A 22,672-nucleotide genomic window follows, 5' to 3' on the forward strand; every position below is an offset into this window, starting at 1 on the left:
AATAACATCCAATAGTCCAGAAAATCTGTCAATCCGGCACCATCCAAGTCACAATCATGCTGGATTATTGAAGTTTTATTGTACCTCTAGGTTTTGTATTTACTAAAAGTTTTAAAAAAAACTACAGTTATGGAAATCAGTAGTGGTCCCCCAACCAAGAATGAGGCAAATACTTAAGTAGGAGCAACAAACACGATGCTGGAGGATTTCAGCGGTCAGGCAACGTCTGTGGAAGGAAACAGACCGTCGACATTTTGAGTCAAGACCCTTCATCAGTCTGACCCACTGAGTTCCTCAGCATTTTATTTATTGCTCCAGATTCCAGCATCTGCAGTCTTCTGCTTCCAAATGATTAATTCAGCTTTGTTTTTTTTGATATCTGGCATTAGTTGTGTGATTGCATTTCAAACTTTGGCCAAAAGAACTCCCAGAACTTTTTGGTGTGTGTATAAAATTTTGAAAAATGTAGACAGGGCTTTGGTTCAAACTCACTTGAAGGACAATACCTCTGATATTGCAGCCCTCCCTCCATACAGTACTGTAGAATGCCAATGTAGGTTACAAACTTCAAATACAGTACAGAATTTGAAATACAACCTTCCTGAGCTAGCAACGAGAATGCTTCCAAACAAGTTGGCTCATGCTTTCTTTTTAGAAAAGATCATCGCTATTTAGGTTATTATCCCCAGCCCATTTAATGGAACTCCTACCTTGGTTGTATGTTTATGATTTACTTTGGAGATAATGACCACACTGTTGACACATGTGCTTTTGGGTGGGATTCTGGTTAGAGAAGGGGCTGTGAATTTAAGAAATTCTATGTTCTAAATACATGCTTCCTGAATTCACTGTATATTTAATTATTTACTTATGAAGTAGTGTGTGCAGTTCTGGTGGCCACACTGTAGGAAGGATATGATTGCAATGGACAGAGTGCAGAGGAGATTCACCAGGACATTGCCTGGATTAGAGCCTTACAGTTATAAAGAGATACTGGATGGGCTGAGTTTGTTTTCCTTGGAGCTGAGGGGTGACCTGATAGATAATATAAAATAATGAAGGGAATAGACAGAGGAGATAGTAAAAATCTTTTTCTCATGATGGGGCATCTAAAACAAGAAGGCATAGGTTTAAGGTGAGAGGTAGAAGGTTTAGAAGAGACCTGAGATGGAATTTTTTCACACGGAGGGTGTTTGGAGTCTGGAACGCGCTGCCTGAAGAGGTGGTGGAAGCAGGTACTCTCACAATGTTTAAGAAGCATCGAGACAAGGATCTCCAAGGCATGAAAGGTGACAGAGCAAAGTTGGGTAAGGGAGATTGGTAGAGGTAGGTACAGCAGGTGGCATGGACACGGTGGGCTGAAGGGCCTGCTTCTGTGCTGCACAACTCTTTAATTCTAATATTTTTACTGCAGGTATCTCGTCTGACAGACTGCCTGCTGTAGGATGGTAAAGACTCTGGTACACAATTTTGTCTAAGTAGGGAGCAGGTAAGAAAGCAGCACAAGCACTCCATACAGCTCTGGTCACCATGTTACAAGAGTGATTGTACTGGACAGTGCGCAGAGAAAACTTACGAAGCGGCTGCCAGGACCTGAAAATTGTAGCCCTGAGAAAAGGGTGGATAAGATGCAATTGTTCCCTCTGGAGGGGAGACTTAATTGAGGTGCATAAAGTTATGAGAAGACCAGAGAGAGTAAATAGGAAGGGGCTGTTTCCTTTGGTAGAGGGGTCAGAAACCAATGGGTATAGATTTAGAGAAGGACAAGAAGAGAGGTGAAGAAAGGTAGGGGGTCTGGGATTCAGGGCCTGAAAGGATGGCACAGGCAGAAACTAAACAGCTGCAATTGCAATTGCGTCATCACAATTAAACAGTACTTTTTTAAATTCAAAATAAACTTTATTCTAATAAAAGACAAACTATATACAATTACAAAACAGTGCAAGCCTTTACATTCTTGTACAGATCATTCATTAGTGTTATCTTTTTATATATATATGAAGAAAGCACCGATGCCACACGTGTGGCTCCCTGGAAGCTACCCGGTCCCGTACTTACAATATTTAGGGGCTTTCTAGACTGCCCCCGCCCCTCCCTCTCCAGTGGCAGAAGAACCCTAAACTGTAGTCCTTCCCCACCGAGCCTTTGTGTTGGCTGCACCCAGCTTCAGTGCGTCCCTCAGCACGTACTCCTGCAGTCTGGAATGTGCCAGCCGGCAGCATTCCCCTACGGACATCAATTAAACAGTATTTGCTGTGTACTTGAAGAGTCATAAGCCGCAGGTCTATAGACAGGTGCAGGAAAGTGGGATTGAAAAAGATCAGATAGATCTTTTTTAATAGGCAGAGATACAATGGGTTGAAAGTCCTCCTTCTGTAATTTCTGTGAAAAATTCCCCTTCATCCATTATCTCTAAATCAGGTTACCCTTGCGATTCAAAACCTATCCTGGGCCACTGATGACACAGAAGCCTGACATTCAAATCTGCTTTGCTGACAAACTGCCCTGGGGTGCAAGGCAAATGTGGTTCTAATTTAAGTGAGGCCCAGTATCCAGCATTTAGAATGCCTGTGGCCAGCAGCTCCAATGCATTGAACATAAAATTAAGTGAGGGCAGAACAGGTGGAAGAGAAGAGATCTACAATAGAACTCCAATAACCTGGCACCCTCCTGACTTTGGAGGTGTGGGACTAGCAGATATTCCAGATTATTTGATGTTACTCCTATTAATACCCCAACACACTTCTTAATGAAGGGTCTCGACCCAAAACGTTGACTGTCCATTTCCCTCTATAGATGCTGCCTGACCCACCGAGGTCCTCCAGCACTTTGTGTGTTGCTACACATTTAATTTACAATTTTTTAGATGGTACACAGCATTATAAAAAGTTTCCAATTGAACTGGGCATGTTTAAAGGAAGCATAGGAAATGGGGCTCTGGTATGTTTAAAGGGACCTTGTGAAGCAGGTCCCCAGTGTGTTTAAAGAGATCTTGGGAAACAGGGCAACAGTGAGGCAGATGCTGAACCCTCGGGATTTTTGAACAATTGAATGTTGGGTTATCAGCATATTACTGTATTTTCCTTGGCAGATAGGTTTTGTGTATTTTTTTAAATCGAACTATCAAGGGTCTGGAACCAACTGCCTGAATGTGTGGTGGAGGCAGAATTACTCAATACATTTAAAAATAAATCTCGATGAGCATTTGAAGAGTCGAAACCTATAAGGGTGAGAAATGGGAACATTTCACTTTTCTCTTTGGAGAGGAGGACGAGAGTTGACTTGATGGAGATGTACAAGATGATGAGGTGTACAAGATGATAAGAGGCATAGATCGAGTGGACAGTCAGAGGCTTTTTCCCAGGGCAACTATGGCTAACACGAGGGGACATAATTTTAAAGTGACTGGAGGAAGGTATAAGGGGGATGTCAGGGGTAAGTTTTTTTACACAGAGAGTGGTGGATGCGTGGAACGCACTGCCTGCAGAGGTTGTGGGGGCAGATACATTAGGGACATGTAAGAGACTCTTAGATAGACACATGAATGATAGAGAAATGGGGAGCTATGTGGGAGGGACGGGTTGGATAGATCTTAGAGCAGGATAAAATATCGGCACAACATTGTGGGCCGATGGGCCTTTACTGTGCTGTAGTGTTCTATGTTCTATGTTCTGTCCTAGGTAGCTCCATTTTTAGCCAGTATGCATATGGTGGTCTGAGTCACTTCTTTCTGGGCTGTAAGTTCTATGATTTACTCTATACAAGTCCACCAGTGTCACCTAGTTTTAAGCCCCAGTTTGTGGCTTATGTGCATGGGCTGCCACATAATTTTTACAAGTTAAGTCCATTGCCAACATGCGCAGCATTCTTGGTCATCATGCCGCATGGTTGGATCCTTTTGACTTGGAGCAAACACAAACCTGTCTCTGAGTGGACAGTCCAAAAGTTCCTGGAACTCCTTCCCTCTGCAATGGCATTGAAGGAGTACCTTCACAAAGATATAGCTGAAACTTGAAAAGAAAAATTGATGTGACATTGTTGGAAATCTTGAAGATTATTGCTTTGGCACAAGCCAACAGAGAGTGGAGGAGATGGTTAGTGAGTATATAATCAGGTTAAAGAGGCTGGCCAGGTAGTTCCAATTCCAGGCTTGGTTTGGGCTTTGCAATATTGGTGTGTGGACCAGCTGATGAGAGGATCCAGGTAGAGGTAGCTAACACTGCAGACCCAACTTCCAAGAAAGTTTGTAGAATCACTAAGACCTTGGAGATTGCACTTAAAATATTGGACAGTTTCACTCAGAGCAGTTCGGAAGGGATGCACTTGGCTAACTCCTGGGATGAGAGGGTTGTCCTATCACCAGCGGCTAAATAAGTTAGATACATATTCTTTGGAGTTTAGTTATAAAATCAGGGGGTCAGTCATTTAAAATTGAGGTGTGTAGAAACTTCTTCTCACAGGGGGCAATGAATCCCTGGGGTAGTCTAACCCAGAAGGTTATGGAGGCTAGATCAGTGGAGGTATTTAAAAAGGATGTAGATACATTTTTGAAGGATCAGGGAATTGAGGGCTTTATGATACTGGCACAGAAGAGGAGATGAGACCTGGGGTAGATTACCCAAGATCATATTGAATGGCTGGGCAGGCTTGAGGGGCCGAGTGATCCACTCTTGGTTCTATTTTCTTCTGTTCTGATGGCATGACTCTGATATGCCAGCACAGAGGAAGCCCACAGACCCATTAATGGCATCGAGATTTCCTTCACTGAGGCGCAGTCCTCTGACTTCTACAAATGGGTTCAGTGGAAAATCAACAGGTCATGTAGGTTTCATAGGCAAGAAGACTACAGGTCTTGTGGTAGAGAAAGGTGGGAGGTTAAGGAAGCCACCTTGCTTCAGAATGCCCATACGAAATTGTTCAATGCTACTGTTGTTATAAGGTAAGTTGTGTTCCACAGATCCTTAAAAAATGTAGGAGCCAATAAAGCTGGTCATCCCCATATGTCTTGGAGGTAATGCAAAGACTTCATTACATGAATCTGCTGGGGTACTGTACACATAGTGGGACCAGAAGATGGGGAGGTTGAAACTAGTGTGCTAAACAGCAATTTTGCTTGTGATTGAAACTGACTAGATGGTAATTATCTAGATTGGATTTGTCCTACTTTTTATGAGCAATTTTCCCTATTGTCAGGTAGATGCCAGTCGTGCCTGTACTGGAACCGCTTGGCTAGAGGCATAGTTAGTCTTGTGCACAGGTCTTCAGTACTAAATCTGGGATGTTGTCCGGTCCCAGAGGCTTTGTTGTATCCAGTGTGTCTGCCAGTTCCAGATTCATATGGAGTGAGTGGAACTGGCTGAAGACTGGCTTCAGTGATGGTGGGGATTCAGGAGAAAACTGAGATGGTTTATCTATTGGGTACTTCTGCTGAACGTGGTTGCAAGTGCTTCAGCTTTTTCTTTGGCATTCATATGCTGTGCCCCACCATCAATGAGAAAGAGGATGTTCTTGGAGCCTCCTTAGCCCAGTACCTGTTTAATTGTCCGCCACCACTCACAACTTGATGCAGTAGGACTGCAGGGCAATTGGACCCTTGCAAATGAAGTCGCAAAGCCAATGCTGGGAGCCATGCTCTCTGGGCTATTTTACTCTTATTAGCTGCTGTTTGCAGAGCTTTAAGGTGACCCACAATGCCTAGAACCACTGCTGAGTTGGTGAGACCTTTTCTATGGCATCAATGTGTCAGTAACTTTAAGTAGCCTTATCGCCAGTTATAATGATCCTTGGATATTGCTGGTGTTCTGGCAAATGTTATTTACAAAAGTTACAGAATACAAGGCTTTCCTATTTATGTAACTATTAACAAATACACCACAGAAGACAGTAGTTCTACTGAACTACACCTATTTGGGTTTGGAAACTGAAGTTCCCATCCAGAGTACATTTTATGCCATTGCTAATCTCAGTGCCTTTTCAAAGTTTTGTTCAGCATAAAGGATTAGTTTTCTCTACTTTGTGAATGTAACTGCACTTCATTTCCTGTGAAACACATTTGGGTGTCCTGAAGATGTTAGAGGTGCTTTATTATAATACACAGTGCCAAAATGTAAGTTGCAGCGTTTGCCAATCACATAATTGTTGGTGAAATAATTATGACATCACGCTCTTTCCTACCTTTTGTTCCCTGGAGGCTTCTGCATAACATCCTCCTACATGAGCAATGTTGTTTTGCAATCAGGGCTGCTTGTAGTTATGAAGATCATGCAAAATGACTTGCCAAGGCTTGACTAACAGAAGTCCGGGAGTCAGGAGAGAGCAGGATACAGCAGAAGCATCGAGTGTCAGAAACAAAGCAAAGTCGAGTTAAAAAGAGAAAGAGAGGTCAAGAAGAAAATGCAGACCAAAAGGAAAGAGCACGAATCGGAATGGTTTCTAAATGTAATAGGACATGTCTTGTTCACATCAGTCTTTCTGGTTTCAACATCAGGGAGAGGTAAGAGCATGCGGGTAAGAGATTGGATTACATTCTGGGTGCAGATACATAGAAGTCTGAGTCATTGCACATCCAGGGTCTCCGAGCTGCTTGGAATTTATTTTCAGTGAATGCAAAATCAGTGTGAGAGAAAGTCAAATATCTGTGAAACTGAAAGTTAAAGAAAGTTCAGGAAAGCATAATTAATTATCTTCAAACTGGAAACAAATTTCAAACAATAATTCTCCAGTGCTTTTTCCAATCATATTATAATTATTCCGTATGACACAAATGCTCACTGACATTAAGTAAAATAATAATATTTGTGTTGTAGAGGGTGTAAACCACACTGATAGAACCCTTCCTCTTAAAATAGAAAGTGTGCATGTTATCCTACACATAAGGTAATGCCATTAGTTCTGAGCAGATAGTGGGAATTTGTGGGTCCAAGATTTTATGAAGGGGGCCTATGACACAACAACTGACACTCCAGTGCCACTCTCTCTCTCACTGTGCCCACCACTGTAAAGGGAGCACCTTGTTAATATCTCTGCATTTTGGCAGTTCCAAGTAAAAGATGGCCATGGAGTTGTCTAGTGCCTTTAATGGCAGCTGGATACCCAAAATTACTTTACAGCCAATGATTTACTTTTGAAGTGTAGTCACTTTTGCAATAGAGGAAGTCAGCAGCCAGTTTATGCACAACAAAATCTGAACATGACGAAAGTCAGATAATCTGTGAAGCTGACCAAGAGATGTCTGCATTCTTTAGCCAGGCAGAATAAACATGATTGGATAATTTGTCTCCTGTCCAAGTTTGATGACCACACTACTGTGAGTGACTGAGATTGATTTTATGCTTTGAATTTATAACTATCTTCTATTCACTGCAATATTTTTGGGAATTTACTCTGCATTAATTGACAGAAGTTTCTTTAGTTTCTATTCACTCCACATTGTTTCTATTTAAATACACACTGTTTTCTGAATGAATTGACTTTGCTTGCTGTACAATAGACTTCACCTCCAACTCATTGGCTAATGCAGTGTTGCCTTTCCTAGAATACTCTTGCTTAAAAATTGGACACAGTTATGAAGGTTTTTTTTTATTTTTCACATAAGAGAGAGAGAAAACAAACAGAGATGTTGTAAAGCAGTGAAATGCAGGTCAGAGCTGTTGTAGTGAATGGAAATGAAAACTGGGGTGTTTGAAATGCCCAGCTGACTATGGAGAGAGAAAAATCAAGCTAATATTACAGATTTGGGTGGCACAGTGGTATAGCGAGTAGAGCTGCTGCCACACAGCTCCAGAGACCCAGGTTTAATCCTGACTTTGGGTGCCGTCTGTGTGGAGTTTGCATGTTTTCCCTTGGCATTATCCCCAGTCTGTAGGTGAGTGGTAGAATCTAGGGGAGTTGATGGGAAAACAGAGAGAATAAAATGGGCTTAGTGTAGGATTAATGTAAATGGCTGTTTGATACTCAAAGGCTGGTTTTCAAGCTGTTATGACTCTATGACTCTATAAAAAAAATATTTTGCTCATATTTATGGATTGATTATTGCTCATTGGAAAATTGGCCCAGACAGTTTTGGCCACGATTCAGCTTGGTGTTTCTGAAATTTCTGAGAAACAGATGTGCATGTACAGCAGCCCTTTCGCCATTTATCTTCAGAAACTGGCTGCCAATGGTACAAGCTACGACCTGCGTTTTTCATTGGCAATAAGGTATGGCAAACTTAGCAGCATTGATGAAAAGACACCAGTTAAAGGACACCCACTGGTACATCAATATTCTGCCCACAGCTTCTGCCAGACTCATTTTTCTGTGACAACAACCTACTGGAGCAACTCAGCAGGTTGAGCAGCAACTGGGGTGGGGGGGGGGGGGGAGGAAATTGTTGACATTTTGGGTCAAAACCCTGTTTCAGTCCCTGATGTAGAGGTTTGACCTGAAACGCCAACAATTCCTTTCCCCTAGAGGTGCTACTCAGCCTGTTGAGTTCCTCCAGCAAATTGCCTGTTGCTCCAGATTCTAGCATCTGCAGTCTCTTGTGTCTTCATTTTGCTGTAATCCACTCTTATCCTCAAACATTACCGACAAAAAAATTCCAGCAACTTTACAATACTGATCCCAGTGTGAGATACTGTGAGACAATTAGTGAGTAAGTGATCTGGAACAATGAGTCAAAGAGATTGGGCATGAGTTCAGAGAAATGTTTAGCTTAACTGCCAAAACATGGCCCTCTATGTCCAGAAACCTCTTAGACCCTTCCTTACAATGTATGCTCACAGTGTATGCACCTGCTGCTTCATATAGGTTTTCAGGCATGCAGAAAGAGGATTGTGTACATTTGTACTACCTTTTGTGATTGCATGGTCATGTAGTATTTGGATACCATGTACTGACAGCATACTCTTTATCTGTTGCATAGTATACAAAAGCATAAGAAAATAGGAGCAGGAGCAGAACACCCAGTCCCTCAAGCCTAGCCCACCATTCATGACTGATCTGCCTCAAACCTTCTCTTCTTCCCAGTTCCATATAACTCTCAATTTCCCGATCTTTCAATAATTTATCTATTTTCTTTTTAAATACCCCTAATTGATCCAGCCTCCACAACCCTTCCGGGGTGTAGAGTTCCAGAGATTCACCACCCTCTGCAAGAAGAAGTTCCTACACACCTCAGTTTTAAATGACTGCCCCCTAATTTTGTAACTATGTCCTCTTGTTGGAGACTCTCCCAATAGTAGAAAAACCTTAACATCTACCCAGTCATGCACTCTCAGGATCTTGTATGTTTTCTCTTTCTTCTCTTTCTTCTCAACTCCAAAGGATATAGACCTAATTTCTTTAGCCGCTCATGACAGGACAACCCTCGCGTCCCAGGAATTAGTAAAGTGAATTTCTTCTGGTCTGCCTCCAATGCCAGTAATCCTTTCATAAATAAGGGAACCAAAGCTGTACACCGTACCAAAAATAACACCCTGTATAATTGTAACAATACTTCTCTATTTCTTAACTCCAACCCTTTTACAATAAAGGCATATGTGACATTTTTCTTCCTAACCACATGTTACACCTGCCTGCTAAGTTTTTGCGATTCATGCACAAGAACACCTCGATCCCTTTGTACCTTGCTCATCTGCAATCTCTCTCTATATGTGTAATAGTCTGCCTTTAGATTCCTCTTACCGAAGTGCATGACTTTACACTTTCCCACATTAAACCCCATTTGCCAGGTTTTCACCCACTCACTCAACCTACCTATATCCTGCTGCAGAATCCAAATATCCTCATTGCAACATGCCCTCCCATTATTTTCTTGTTATCAGCAAACTTGGATGCCTTGCACTGTGACCCTCCTCCAGGTTATTTATATAGATCATAAATAATTGAGGGCCAATAACTGATCCTTGGGGCACTCCATTAGTTACATCCTACCAGCCCAAAAAACACCCTGTTATTCTGTTTCGTCGAGCACCTTTGCTCCGTCCGCTGTGCCAGTCGGGATCTCCTGGTGGCTGGCCATTTCAACTCCACATCCTATTCCTACACTGACATTTGTCCATGGCCTCCTTCACTGCCCGGTCATGGCCAAATGAAAATTAGATGAACAACACCTCTTCGGCCTGGGCAGTCTCCAACCTGGCGGCATGAACATCGAATTCTCAAACTTCTGGAAACTGCTCCCCCCCGTCCCTTTTCACCCATTTTTCTTTTCTCTCTCTGCCTGATCGAACTGGCCCCCATCACCCTATGTCTTCCCCCACCCCTTCCCTCTCCTTCCCCATCTGCCCATCATCCACACACTCCTCCCACTGGTTCCCCTCCCCACCTCCCTTCCTTTATTCCATGCTTCAACCTCCTCTCCTATCAGATTCCATCATCTTCAGCCCTTTGTCACCTCCCAGCTTCTGACATCATCCCCACTCTCCCCCCCCCCCCCCACCCTCATCTGCCTATCACCCCTCCTCACCTGGATCCACCTACCACCAGCCATCTCTTGCTCCACACCTTCCCTCCACCTTTTCATACTGGCTAGATAAGGGTCTCAACTCGAAACGTCGACTATCCATTTCCATCCATAGATGCTGCCTGATCCCTTGAGTTTCTCCAGTGTTTTGTGCATTGCTTTTATTCCGATTCTCTGTCTCCTATGAGAAAACCAATCTTCAATCCATGTTAACACAATTCTCCCTAACACGATGGGCTCTTCTTATCTTGGGCACCAGACTTTTATGTGGCACCTTGTTAAGTAGCTTCCAAAAATCCAAATATACCACATCTACAGGTTTCGCTCCACTGACTCTGCATGTTGCATTCTCGGAGAACTTAGCAAATTTGCCAAGCAAGTTTTACCATTCATAAAACTGTGTTGCCTTGGTTTGATTGCATTAAGCTTCTCTAAATCATTATTTATTTCTTCCTTGATTAGAGACAACACTAACAGACCTGTGGTTATCCTCTTTTTCTTTTCCTTACTCCTTGAACAATGAATTCACATCTGCAGTTTCTAACCTGCTGGAACCTTCCCAGAACTCACTGAGTTTTGAAAAACTTCAACCAGTAGCAGTAACTTTCTTTATAACCATTAAGTGTGGGCCATTAGACTTAATGGCTTGTCTGCCTTTAGTCCCATTAGTTTATCCAATACCCTGTCCCTTGTGATAGTGAATGTTAGAAATACTGTTTGAAACTCCGCATCAGATATCTTTGCGATATTTGCACTCTCTTCCACCATAATGACTGATACAAGGTATTGATTTAACTTGTCAGTCATTTCCTAGTTTCCGGTTATTGTAAAGTTTCTAGTTCTTTAAAATTCCCAGTCCTCTGATCTATCACTAGTCCATGCCACTTTATATGCTCTAGTCTTTGACGTAATATTTTCATTTTTCTCCTGGGATCTCTCTTTCTAATTGGGATAAGTTTTTGCTGAGCTTTGTAAACTAATTATTTAAATATCTGCCATTGCTCATCCACTGACCTAATCCATAACCTAGTTACCTGGTCTACTCCAGACAACTCTACCTTCATATCACAGTAATAGTCCTTATTTAAGTTGAAGACATTGGTTATGGACCCCGGGTGTTTGCCTTCAAACTGTATCTAGATTTGTACCATATTGTGGTCATTCCTTCCCAGGGGATCCTTAACCACAACATCTTTTATTAATTCTACCTCATTACACTTGACCAAGTCTAAGATTGCCTGTTCCTGAGTAGATTCTGTAACCAACTGCCCTAAGAAGCAATCCCTGATGCACCATAATAATTCCTCTTCCATGTTACCCTTGCCAGTGTGATTCGTCCAATCAATATGCAGATTAGAATCACCATGGTAACTTAAATTCCTTATATATGCCTTTAATATTTCCCCACTTATACTTTGTCTGATTGAGAAACACCACCTGGGTGGGCCGATCGACCACTTTGTCTTCTTTCCCCAGCTATTCATTTATTGACCAAAACCGATTCCACATCAACATCCATTGCATCTACATCACAGCTCAGCACCGCACTAATACCCTCCTTGACTAACAAAGCTACCACACTTCCTGTCCTTTTCTGCCTATTCTTTTGGAACATTCTATAACCTGGGATATTAAGTCCTCAGACCTGGTCATCCTGCAGCCAGTCTCTGTAATTAGCTATAAGACCAACACATATGTTACTATTTGTACTGTCAACTCATCTGTCTTTTTATAACTGCTGTGTAATAAAGAGCCTTATGCTTTGACTTTTTACACTCTTTTCTTACTCCTAGTTTACTTTCTGTGGCACACCTTTGCTGCCTCTCCCCATCATGCTTTGACTTTCATTTCCCGTTCACTATCCTGCACTGGTAGTCTCTCATTTCTTTTTGATTTATTAAATTAACCATATTTAATGGGCTTTGAGATAAGCATACCAATTGGGGAATATTACACAGTGGCCCAGTATACCATCTACATAATTGTGAATTCAGAGTAGAGATAATCAATTGACAAACTGCAGTGACTCATTCAACTGAGACCATATATCAAACAGGGTAAGACATGTGGTGAAGCTGTATTCTGAGCCACCATTGCATAATAGTATCACATGTTGACATTCATACAATAACAGCACCACCATCAACAAGCAAAGAATATGCTGAGCCACCTCACAGAGAGGTGGAAGAAAATATGAGTGCTGACAGTGGAAGGAGATGTGTAGGGCAATTACCAAAATCCTAGTTGAATGAAACAACTTTTGAAAAGGACTTAAAAGTTTTAGAAATTAGAGAAGTTTAAAAAAGAAAGAACTTGAATTTATGCAAATCTTACATGACCTCTGGATATTCTAAAAAATCCCTTGGAGTAAGTGTAGTCATTGTTGTTGTGTAGGAAATATGGTACCCAGTTAGCACACAGCAAACTGTTTCAGATAATCTGTTTCAGTGACATTGGTTGTTGTTAGTTCAGCGCAAGGCAATGAATAACCCTTCTGGCAAAGTACACATGGAGTGCACAAAAAGTCAGAGGAATAGAGTAGTTGGGAATAGGGATGGAGGAGATTGGAGAGCTGGGGTAGGGTTAACGCCATTATGTAATTTAATGCCAAGGATAAGGCTATTAATCTCTTGGGAGAACAGGTAGGCCCATATATATTTAGTTGATAGGCATCTGGGACCTAGGCACAAACTTGAACTCCTCATGCCTGGCAGAACATTGTTAAAGGTGGCAATAGTTAAAATGAGGCCAGAAAGTTTGCATTTGTATCTGTATATCTGTCATAAATATACCAATCACTCTATCTGTCAATCTATTATCTAGTCAGCAGCTGTCATCTATCAATCTATCATTGACATATTTGTGTACCTATCATTCTATCTGCTTATATCTATAATATTATTATGCATCTATTAATATTAATCCATATATTTGTGTATCTTTCATGTAATCTTCTGTCTGTTTATGTCTAACTACCTGCTTTTTTATCATTTAAGTATCTATATTTATGTATAAAGATTGCCTGCAATTTCTTCAGAACTTTTTCCAGTAACTGGATTTCTGCTCCATTTTTCTAAAGCTAACACATTGGATGTACAATTCAGTAATTTCATGTGATATTTTACCTCCAGAAATGGAACTAGTTATTTCACATTCCTTTGAAATCAGCGAAACTTAACATTTCAGATTGTTCTGGAATGCATTTAAATGCTGTCACATATTTTGTTTCAAACTAAATCTCAATCTTTAAATGAACCAGGAGCACATCGATTCTATTAAAAAAAAATTAAAAGATTAAAATAAAGCATTGTACTCTGTATATTATTCTTTACAAGACTCAGTCCTAGACTTTCTGCTAAGGAGTCATGTGGTAGTAATTTGCCTTGTATTTCTGTGAGAAGATCATACACCCATTGTCTGGCTCTGTGAACCTCTCTCCACTGGGAACAAGGGATGGCAGAATGGGTCCCTGTTATTCTCTCTGACTGCCTTTCCTCTTTATATCTGGAAAGGAAGGAGAGGATCCGGTTGTGCTCTGTGTCAAACCACCAAAACTGGAAAGGTTAGGGAAGAGTTTCTGTCAAGGAAGTGGTAGGAGTTGGGAGCTTAATTAAAAAGCAGCATCTTGCAGGGCAAATGTGTTAACTTTTTCATAGAGCACAAAGGAAGACTTCCAGTTATGTAGCACCTTTCTTGACCCCTGATCACTCATTCCAAAGCACTTTACAATCAATGATGTCAGCCAATGCAAGCCGATTTGTGTACAGCAAGATTTCACACACAATAATATGAGAATGACCAGGTAAACTGATTTTAGCAATAATGATTGAGAATAAATGGTTGAACGACTATTTCTCTCATCTTCAAAAAGCAACATGGGACATCTTATATCCACCTGAAATAGTTTAATGTCCTATGTGAAAGCTGATACCTCTCATTGTGCAGCATTCCCTCTGTGTTTATTGAGAGTTTTGTGAATTATTTTTCAAAGTGTGATCAGAATCTATTAACCTCTGGCACAGAAAGAATAATAAGAATAGCTTATGGTTAAAGGACTGACAAAGGAATGAGCATTGCACTTTGTGGAACTGACACTAGTCCAGGGACAGGACTGAATTGTACTAGGGGGATGAACTATACCAGAACTGTGTTAGAATCAAGGTTGGGGCATAAAGGATCACTTCAGCTGTAGAGAAAACTTTAAACTAATGACACAGAGGAAGAGAACTGCAGAAAGTTAACAAAATGTAAAGAATCAAGAAAAAAGAATAAAAGACAATCTAAAGGGAACAAATGTGGATAACACAACTGACCACAGAGTGGATAAATTCATACAGAATTAAATTAAAATAACCCCTGAAAACCAGGAGTGTGTTAAATTAGAAAAAAAACACAATGTTTTTTTCAGTAAAAACAAAAGGAAGTGGAGCAATAACTTGTGGAGAGGTTGCAGGGGTGAAGTGAAGCACGCCCACATTGGGAACAGAACTGACAACTACCATAAAAACTGGTGAACATCAATTTTCTGGATGGTTTTGGAAGGGACTAAAGAGGGGCGGAAATTCAACTTAATATGTTCATCTACTAATATTAATCTTGGTAGAATTTTTCATGTTTGCTCAATTTTTATTTAACTTGAAGCAATGAAATTGTCAAACAAAACAAAGTGTATTATTAACAGCATTAATGGCATTTCAAAACTTTTGTTTTTTATTGTCCCAAGACATAGAGGGGAATAGCTAAATATACCATAAACACAAGAAGGGTGTTATCAAAAAATTGCAATTCTTAAAAGGAGAGAATGGCTTATACACCGGTATGATTTATGCACTGATTTTTATGATAAATATTGCCGACTCTACTGTGTTTCAGAAGGAAGGAGGTGAAAATTCATGAGTCCTGGAGTCATAGGACTATATAGCACAGAAAACAGATCCTTCAGCCCAACACATCCATGCGAGTTGCTGAACTGAGCTCATCCCATCTGTATGTGTTTGGCATCTCTAAACCTTTCCTAAGATAAGATATCTTTATTAGCCACGTGTACATCAAAACACACAGTGAAATGCATCTTTTGCGTAGAGTGTTCTGGGGGCAGCCCGCAAGTGTTGCCACACTTCTGGCGCCAACATAGCATGCCCACAGCTTTCTATCCACATACCTGTCCAAATATCTTTTAACTGTCATAATTGTACCTGCCTCTACCACTTCCTCTGGCAGCTTGTTCCATATACGAACCACCCCTCTGCGTGAATAGGTTGTCCCTCAGGTCCCTTTTAAATATGAGTTAAAGATTATCTAATAGCAGCAAAAAAAAGATGTAATTAACAATATGATAAATACAGAATCCCTATAAATTAGACTTAAATAAAATACATGACTAATTACTGGAAGAAATATGTCAGCAGACCTAAGAAATGATCAGGAATAAAATAACAAACTCAGGAGGTTTCAACTACTATTAAGTAAGATGACAGGGGAAGAATAAAATAGAATTGAACTTTTACTATTTGTATCAAATATTTTTCCTCAGTATGTGAGATGTCCAAGAAGAAAAGAATCATAGTTCAATCTTGTAATAGGCAGAACAGATGGAACAAGGGTAGGTGATCTTGGAAGTACTGCTCACAACATTGTCAGGCTCTAGATTAGGATTAAAAGTGACATTAAGTAAAGCAAAGACTGGGGTAATTGATTGGAAATAAGCAAATAACAAGGAAACAAGGGTGGAATTAAATGGAGAAAACCTTGATAATCTTAAAAGCAGAAAAGCAGTGGGAAATCTATAAGAGGTTAATCAATAGAGTTTAAGAGAATTGCATTTTGCTAAAAGCCATAAGCAAGCAAGCTAATTATAACACAGTCCTTATTAAAAAGGAAGATAAGAGTCTAACGAAAACAACATTTAAGATTCACCTAGATCCTAAAGGAATGAGAGACAAAAAGGAATATAAAGAATAGGAGAAGTTAAAAGCAACAGGAAATCAAAGAGAAATGATAAAATAACAAGGAATATTAAAGTAGGAACATGACTAGTGAAGGATAAGCAAGATAAACTCAAATCTAATGATAAAAAAATGTCTGAAGTGTGGAATTCAACGGCTTCAATTTTTGCTGAAGAAGATAATAAAGTAGTCAACCCACCAGCAAGTCTTAAAATTAATATTACTGCAGATGGGATAGAGGGGAAAAGTAATTGACATAGTAGCAAAATTAAAAGAGGATGAAATTCAGATGCAAGTGGTCTGAACTCAAGAAAACTAGGAAGGAGATAGAAGCAAAAGTAATTCAGTTATACAAAGCTCTATAAAATAAGGGGTAAAGGCAGTGGATGGACAGAGAATTAATGATGTTCCTGTGAACAAAAAAAGATAGACTGGGACCTGAAACTGAAGACTGAGTAGCTTAACACCAGTGATAGGGACAATATTGGAAGATGTAACAGAGGATCATCAAGAGACAGAAAAGGTTATAAAATACAGTCAGCATGAATTCCATGAGAGTCATTGACTTCCAATCTGACAGAAAATAAATGAATTAGATACTTTCCACGACCTTTACCAAGAAGGACAAAATGAGCCGGTGCAGGTGAACATCACCACATGGAGGTTCCTCTTTGTCACATGCCATCCTGCTTAGAAAATATATCATCAACCCTTCATCGTTGCTTAGTCTAAATCCTGAAACTCCCTACCCTCTTGCACTGTGGGAGTATCTTAACCAGAAAGAATGCAGGAGTTCAAGGGAGTGACTCACTGTGGCCGACCTCTAGGGCAATTAGAGATGTGCAATAAATGCTAACCTTGATACTCAAGTCCCAAATGTGAATTACAAAAAATCTCCAACTTGGCTGTTGTCTGGTCCCATACATTTGCTATATCCAGTGCTCTGAGACGTTCCTTGACATGTGCAATAAGCCCTGACCTGGAATGTGGTTCAGGCTTGGGTTGTAAGACTTGTCCCACCGAAGTTCTGCTCAACAAGGAAAATTCTGACACAGATCTTTGCTCTGCCTTCTATCCACCCAGTGCTTTCTCAGTCCTGCACTAAGGCACATGCCTAGCTTTTGGTACCTTGTATTCTTAGTGAGACTTAACCCTCAGCAACTGAGTTAGAGTTGAAAACACCACCATCCATGATGAATGCCCTTCAAATGCCATCATGACCATCTTCTAACCTTCTCCAAAATCTTTTGGTTTTCCTTCAGTCAGAACCCTTCAACATCTTCACTTTCTTCCCTCTTCCTCACGAGGGCAGCTAATCTTTTGTAGTGGGTGGGCCCTTGTCCAGTAGCATCCTTGGTAATGATTGTCAATGTTATGAAGCTTGAATTAGGTATTGGCAGGTTAACAGCTTTCCTCCTTAAATCTGTTTACGAAAGAACAAATGTGTTTAATGAGAAATGACTCAAACTAATCTGCTACAGTCTACAACTCTAAACAATAGCATGAGTCACAACCACAAGGTCACAATTCTCCAAAAGTTGAATTGTTCCTTAATTAAATAATAATTAGCTCCCTTGTGGATGTCTGTACACCCAGAATCTGGATTGAATACGAGCCCTGAAGGCTTGGAAGGTTCTAGAATGAATTGCTAGTTTGAAGTCGCAAAGCAACTCACAGTTGGGGTTGGTGAAGGTAACATTGAAAGGTGAAGGTTTCACTGCTCTAGGCTAGGGAGGGAAGAAAAATGGGTCGCAGTCACCACATCAGTTTGTCTCCCAGTAATTCTTGCAGAGCCTCCTCTTGAGTGAGACTGGGATTCAGTCTGAATGTGTTGCCTTCCCACTCTATTAAGGGAGTCCCATGACAAATCCAGCAGGCTTACACAAAATGAGGAATTACTTGGATGCCAGGACTAGTCTATGTAATTGCATGCCACGCAACAAGGACAATATCATCTTTAACTGAAGATGAATTTATTAAGAATCTAACTGAAGAGAAAGAAACTTCACAAACATTAGGATCAGTGGAAAGCAATCTAACCCTATAAGCCTGCCCTATCATTCATCAAGATATTCCATCTTGATGTCATTTTCCTGCATGATCCTCACATCCTCTGATTCCCCCAATGTCCAGAAATCTATCGATCTTCATTTTGACTGAACTCAATAACTGAACTTCCACTGGTCTCCAGGGTACAGAATTCCAAAGATTCACCACACTCTATACATTTACCCTCATCTCAGTTGAGCACTTACTCTAAGATTGTGACCCCTGGTTCTAGACTCATCAGCCAGGGGAAACCTCCTTGCATCCAACCTGTTGAGACCCGTATATTTGAGTGAACACAGACCTTGTTTACACAATTTCTCCCAGTATGGCAAATCCACACGTCTGGAACCAGTCTATTCAATCTTCACTGCACTCCCTCTATGGCACGTACATCCTTTTTTTGGTAAGGAAGCCAAAATAGTGCACAATACTCCAGGTGCAGTCTCAAAAATCCTCTTCTAATAGAAGTCATGTAGCCCAAAACAGTCCTTCCAGGTGAGGCAGTCCTTCACATGTGAATCTACCAGTGTCATTTATTGCACCTGGTGCTCCCGGTGCAGCCTTGTCTACATCGGTGAGACCCGACGCAGATCGCGGGATCGCTTTTTCGAGCACCTTTGCTCCATCTGCCGTACCAGCTGGGATCTCCCAGTGGCCGACCATATTAACTCCACTTCTCGTTTTCACACCAACATGTCTGTCCACGGTCATCTCTACTGCCAGGGTTGATGCAGATTAGAGGAACAGCACCTCATATTCTGTCTTGGTCTCCAACCTGATGGCACGAACATTGATTTCTCTAACTTCCGGTAATTAATCCCCTATGTCCCCCTTTTAGTTCCCCCTTATCCCACCAGCACCCATCACCCCATATCTTTCCCCTCCCCTGCCATCTCAATCTGCCCATCACCCATACATTCCTCCCACTGGTTCCCCTCCCCACCTCCCTCCCTTTATTCCATGGTCCGCTGTCCTTTGCTATCAGATTTCATCTTAAATCCTTTGTCACTTCCACTTATCACCCCCCAGCTTCTGACATCATTCCCACTCTCCCCTCTCTCTCACCTGCCCTATCACCCCACTCACCTGGATCCACCTATCATCTGCATGTTCTTGTTCCTCCCCTTCTCCCCACCTTTTAATACCGCTATCTCCCCTCTTTCCTTCCAGTCCTGATGAAGGGTCTCGACTCGATATGTCGACTGTCCCTTCCCCTCCATAGATGCTGCCTGACCTGCTGAGTTCCTCCAGCACTTTGTGTGTTTCTCCTGATTCCACCATCTTAAGATAAGATATCTTTATTAGTCACATGTACATTGAAACAGACAGTGAAATGCATCTTTTTGCGTTGTGTTTTGGGGGCAGCCCGCAAGTCTTCAGTCTCTTGTGTCTCCACATAGCATCTGCCTTCATAATTGCTTGCTGAAACTGTATAGTGGCTTTCGGTGATGTCTTGAAGGACAACCAAATCCCCTTGAACATCAATATTTCCCAATCATTTAAAACATACGCTGCATTTCTGTTTTGTGCAGTGGTGGATGATCCCACATTGTTCTACATTATGTTCCACCTACCATGTTGTTGCCACATCACTCAGCTTATCTATATGTTGTTGAAGCCTTTTTACATCCTCACCCCTACTTGAATCACCAGCAAACTTAGGAATATGGCAATTGGTCCCTTCAGCTAAATCATTGTTGAAGATAATAAATAGCTGGGGGCCAAGCAGATCTCTGCAGTACCCCACTTGAGAAGGATTTGTTTATTCCCGCACTTTGGTTTCTGTCTGTTAATTATTTTCCAATTTAGACCAGTATTTTACCCCCTGTTCTTTGTGCTCTAACTTGACCAACTTCCTGTGTGGAACCTTTTTGAAAATCTTCCAAAAATGTAAATACACCATATCCACTGGTTCCCCCTTATCTATTCTAGTAATTGCATCTTTAAGGAAATTCAATAGATTAACTAAACATGACTTCCACTTCATAAGTGCATGCTGACCCTACCCAATCCTATTATCCTTTACTGGGTGTTCTGTTATTAAATCCTTGGGAAGAGATTGCATCATTTTCCCAACTACTGATGTTGGTCAAACAGGTCAGCAGGTTTCCTATTTTTTCTTCCTCCTTTCCTAAATCGTGGGGCAACATTTACTACTTTCCTAGCTACAGAAACGATTCAGAATTTATAGAATCTGAAAGATGATGACTAATGCATCCAGAAACTCTTTAGCCACCTCTTTCAAAGCTCTGGGATGTAACTCATCAGGTCCTTGGCTTTCATCAGCTTCCAGCCACAACAACACAATAGGAGCAGGAGAAGGCCACCTGGCCCCTCAAGCTTGCCTCACCATTCAATAAGATCATGGCTGATTTATGCTAGTCTGAACTTCTCTTCTGTGCCAGTTCCCCAACAACCCTCGATTCCTTGATTTTTCAAATATTTATCTTTCTCCATCTTAAATATATCTAATGATCTGGCCTCCACCACCCTCTTGGGCAGAGAATTCCAGAGATTCACCACCCTCTGAGAGAAGAAATGTCTATGCACCTCAGTTTTAAATGACTGGCCCCTTATCTTGTAACTCTGCCCCCTAGTTCGTGACTCTCTCTCTCTCTCTGGTGAAAACATCTCAGCATCTGCCCTGTCAAGCCCCCTTAGGATTTTATATGTTTGAATAAGGTTACCCTCCATTCTTCACAACTTCAAGGAATACAGACTCAAACTGTCCAGCCTCTCTTGATCGGACAACCTCTCATCCCAGGAATTAGCCTGGAGAATCTCCTTTGGACAGCCTCCAATGTTACTATATCCCTTATTAGGTAAAGGGACCAAAATTGTGTGCAGTATTCCAGGTGTGGCCTCGCTAATGCCCTGTTCATTTGTAACAAAACCTCTCTATACCCTTCACAATAAAGTGCCTTTACCTTCTTAACTACTTGTTGGACCTGCCTGCTAACCTTTCTTATTTATGCACCTGAACAGCTAGATCCCTCCAAAATTCACTAAAATTTATTTTAACTCCTCATTCTCATTGGACTCTCAGACTTTAATCGTTTAACAAGCATCTTGACGTTTAGAATAACTATAGAAAAGTTAAAGGGAAAAGGGAAAATTCTTAATTAGAAGACTGTCAATTTCAGTGCTTTGAGATCGTTGAATTGAAATCAAAAATTTGCAGGAAAAGCTGCCATTGAACAATAGTTAGTTTATAAAGAGGAAACAGGTCAGTTGTAGTCATGGCATAGTCCCTGTAGGGGGAAATGTAAAGCCAGAACACCCTGGATGACAAAGGAGATAGAGAATAAGATGAAGTAGAAAAATCAAGTTACGATCATGGGGATTACTTGAGAATCAGGCAGAATATAGAAAAATCAGAGGGCATTTAAAAGGAGAATATGGGAGTAGGTTTGCAATTATTATGGAAAGGAACTAATAGGTAGAGGCAGACTGGAGACACAAGAGACTGCGGATACTGGAATCTGGAGCAACAAATAAAATGCTGGAGGCATACAACTCCGATAATCCAGCATACTGCGAATTTTGGTGGCCGGATAGGCAGATTTTCCAAACTATGGGATGTTATTTCTATCAATATCCCAACACACCTTTCATTTACTTTTTATCGTATTTTGCAGTACAGTAGTACGCACAAGCTACCAGTGTGTTTAAAGGTAGTGCAGGAAACAGTGAGTTTAAAGGGAGCATGGGAATTGGGTCCCTGGTGTGTTAGAGAGAGCATTGAAACCTGGGCCTTAATTTGTTAGAGGGAATGTGGGAACTATGACCCCAGTGTTTAATAAGAGGTGCAGGAACTGGGGCACTGGTGTGTTAGAGGCAGAGCAGGAAGGAGGACCTCGTGTGTTAGAGGAAGTGTGGGAACTGAAGCCCTGGTGTGTTAAAGAGCACATGGGAATAGTGCCCAAGTGTGTCAGAAGGTGATTGGGAATCAACACCTGGTGAGCCAGATGAATTATCAGGATTTCCAAACAATTGGATAGTGGATTATTATAGTTCTACTGTAGCACAAGAGCAGGGAGACCATGTTGAACTCCTATAAAACAATGATTCACCTGCAACCAGAGTTCTGTATGCACTTCTGTTAAGTGCATTGAAGGATGGATATGAAGGCCTTGGAGAGGTAGCAGAAAAGATTTACAAGTCTGGTGCGAGGACAGAGGGACTTTGTTTGCAAGGAGAGGCTGGGATTGGTCTCCTCACAGCAGAGAAG

General features: G+C 41.2%; 1 protein-coding gene across 1 annotated transcript in view; it reads left to right on the forward strand.

Annotated features, from left to right (window-relative positions):
• Positions 1 to 6,268: 6,268 nt before the first annotated feature.
• The window catches only part of crfb16 (cytokine receptor family member B16), a 44,105-nt gene continuing 27,701 nt past the window's right edge, over positions 6,269 to 22,672 (forward strand). Inside the window, exon 1 of the mRNA XM_052018222.1 lies at positions 6,269 to 6,493. Within this exon, the coding sequence (XP_051874182.1) occupies positions 6,394 to 6,493 (100 nt within the window). The 5' untranslated portion in view covers positions 6,269 to 6,393. The remainder of the gene's footprint in view (positions 6,494 to 22,672) is intronic.

This window comes from Pristis pectinata, chromosome 6 (assembly GCF_009764475.1).
Source record: "Pristis pectinata isolate sPriPec2 chromosome 6, sPriPec2.1.pri, whole genome shotgun sequence".
Classification (NCBI taxonomy): domain Eukaryota; kingdom Metazoa; phylum Chordata; class Chondrichthyes; order Rhinopristiformes; family Pristidae; genus Pristis; species Pristis pectinata.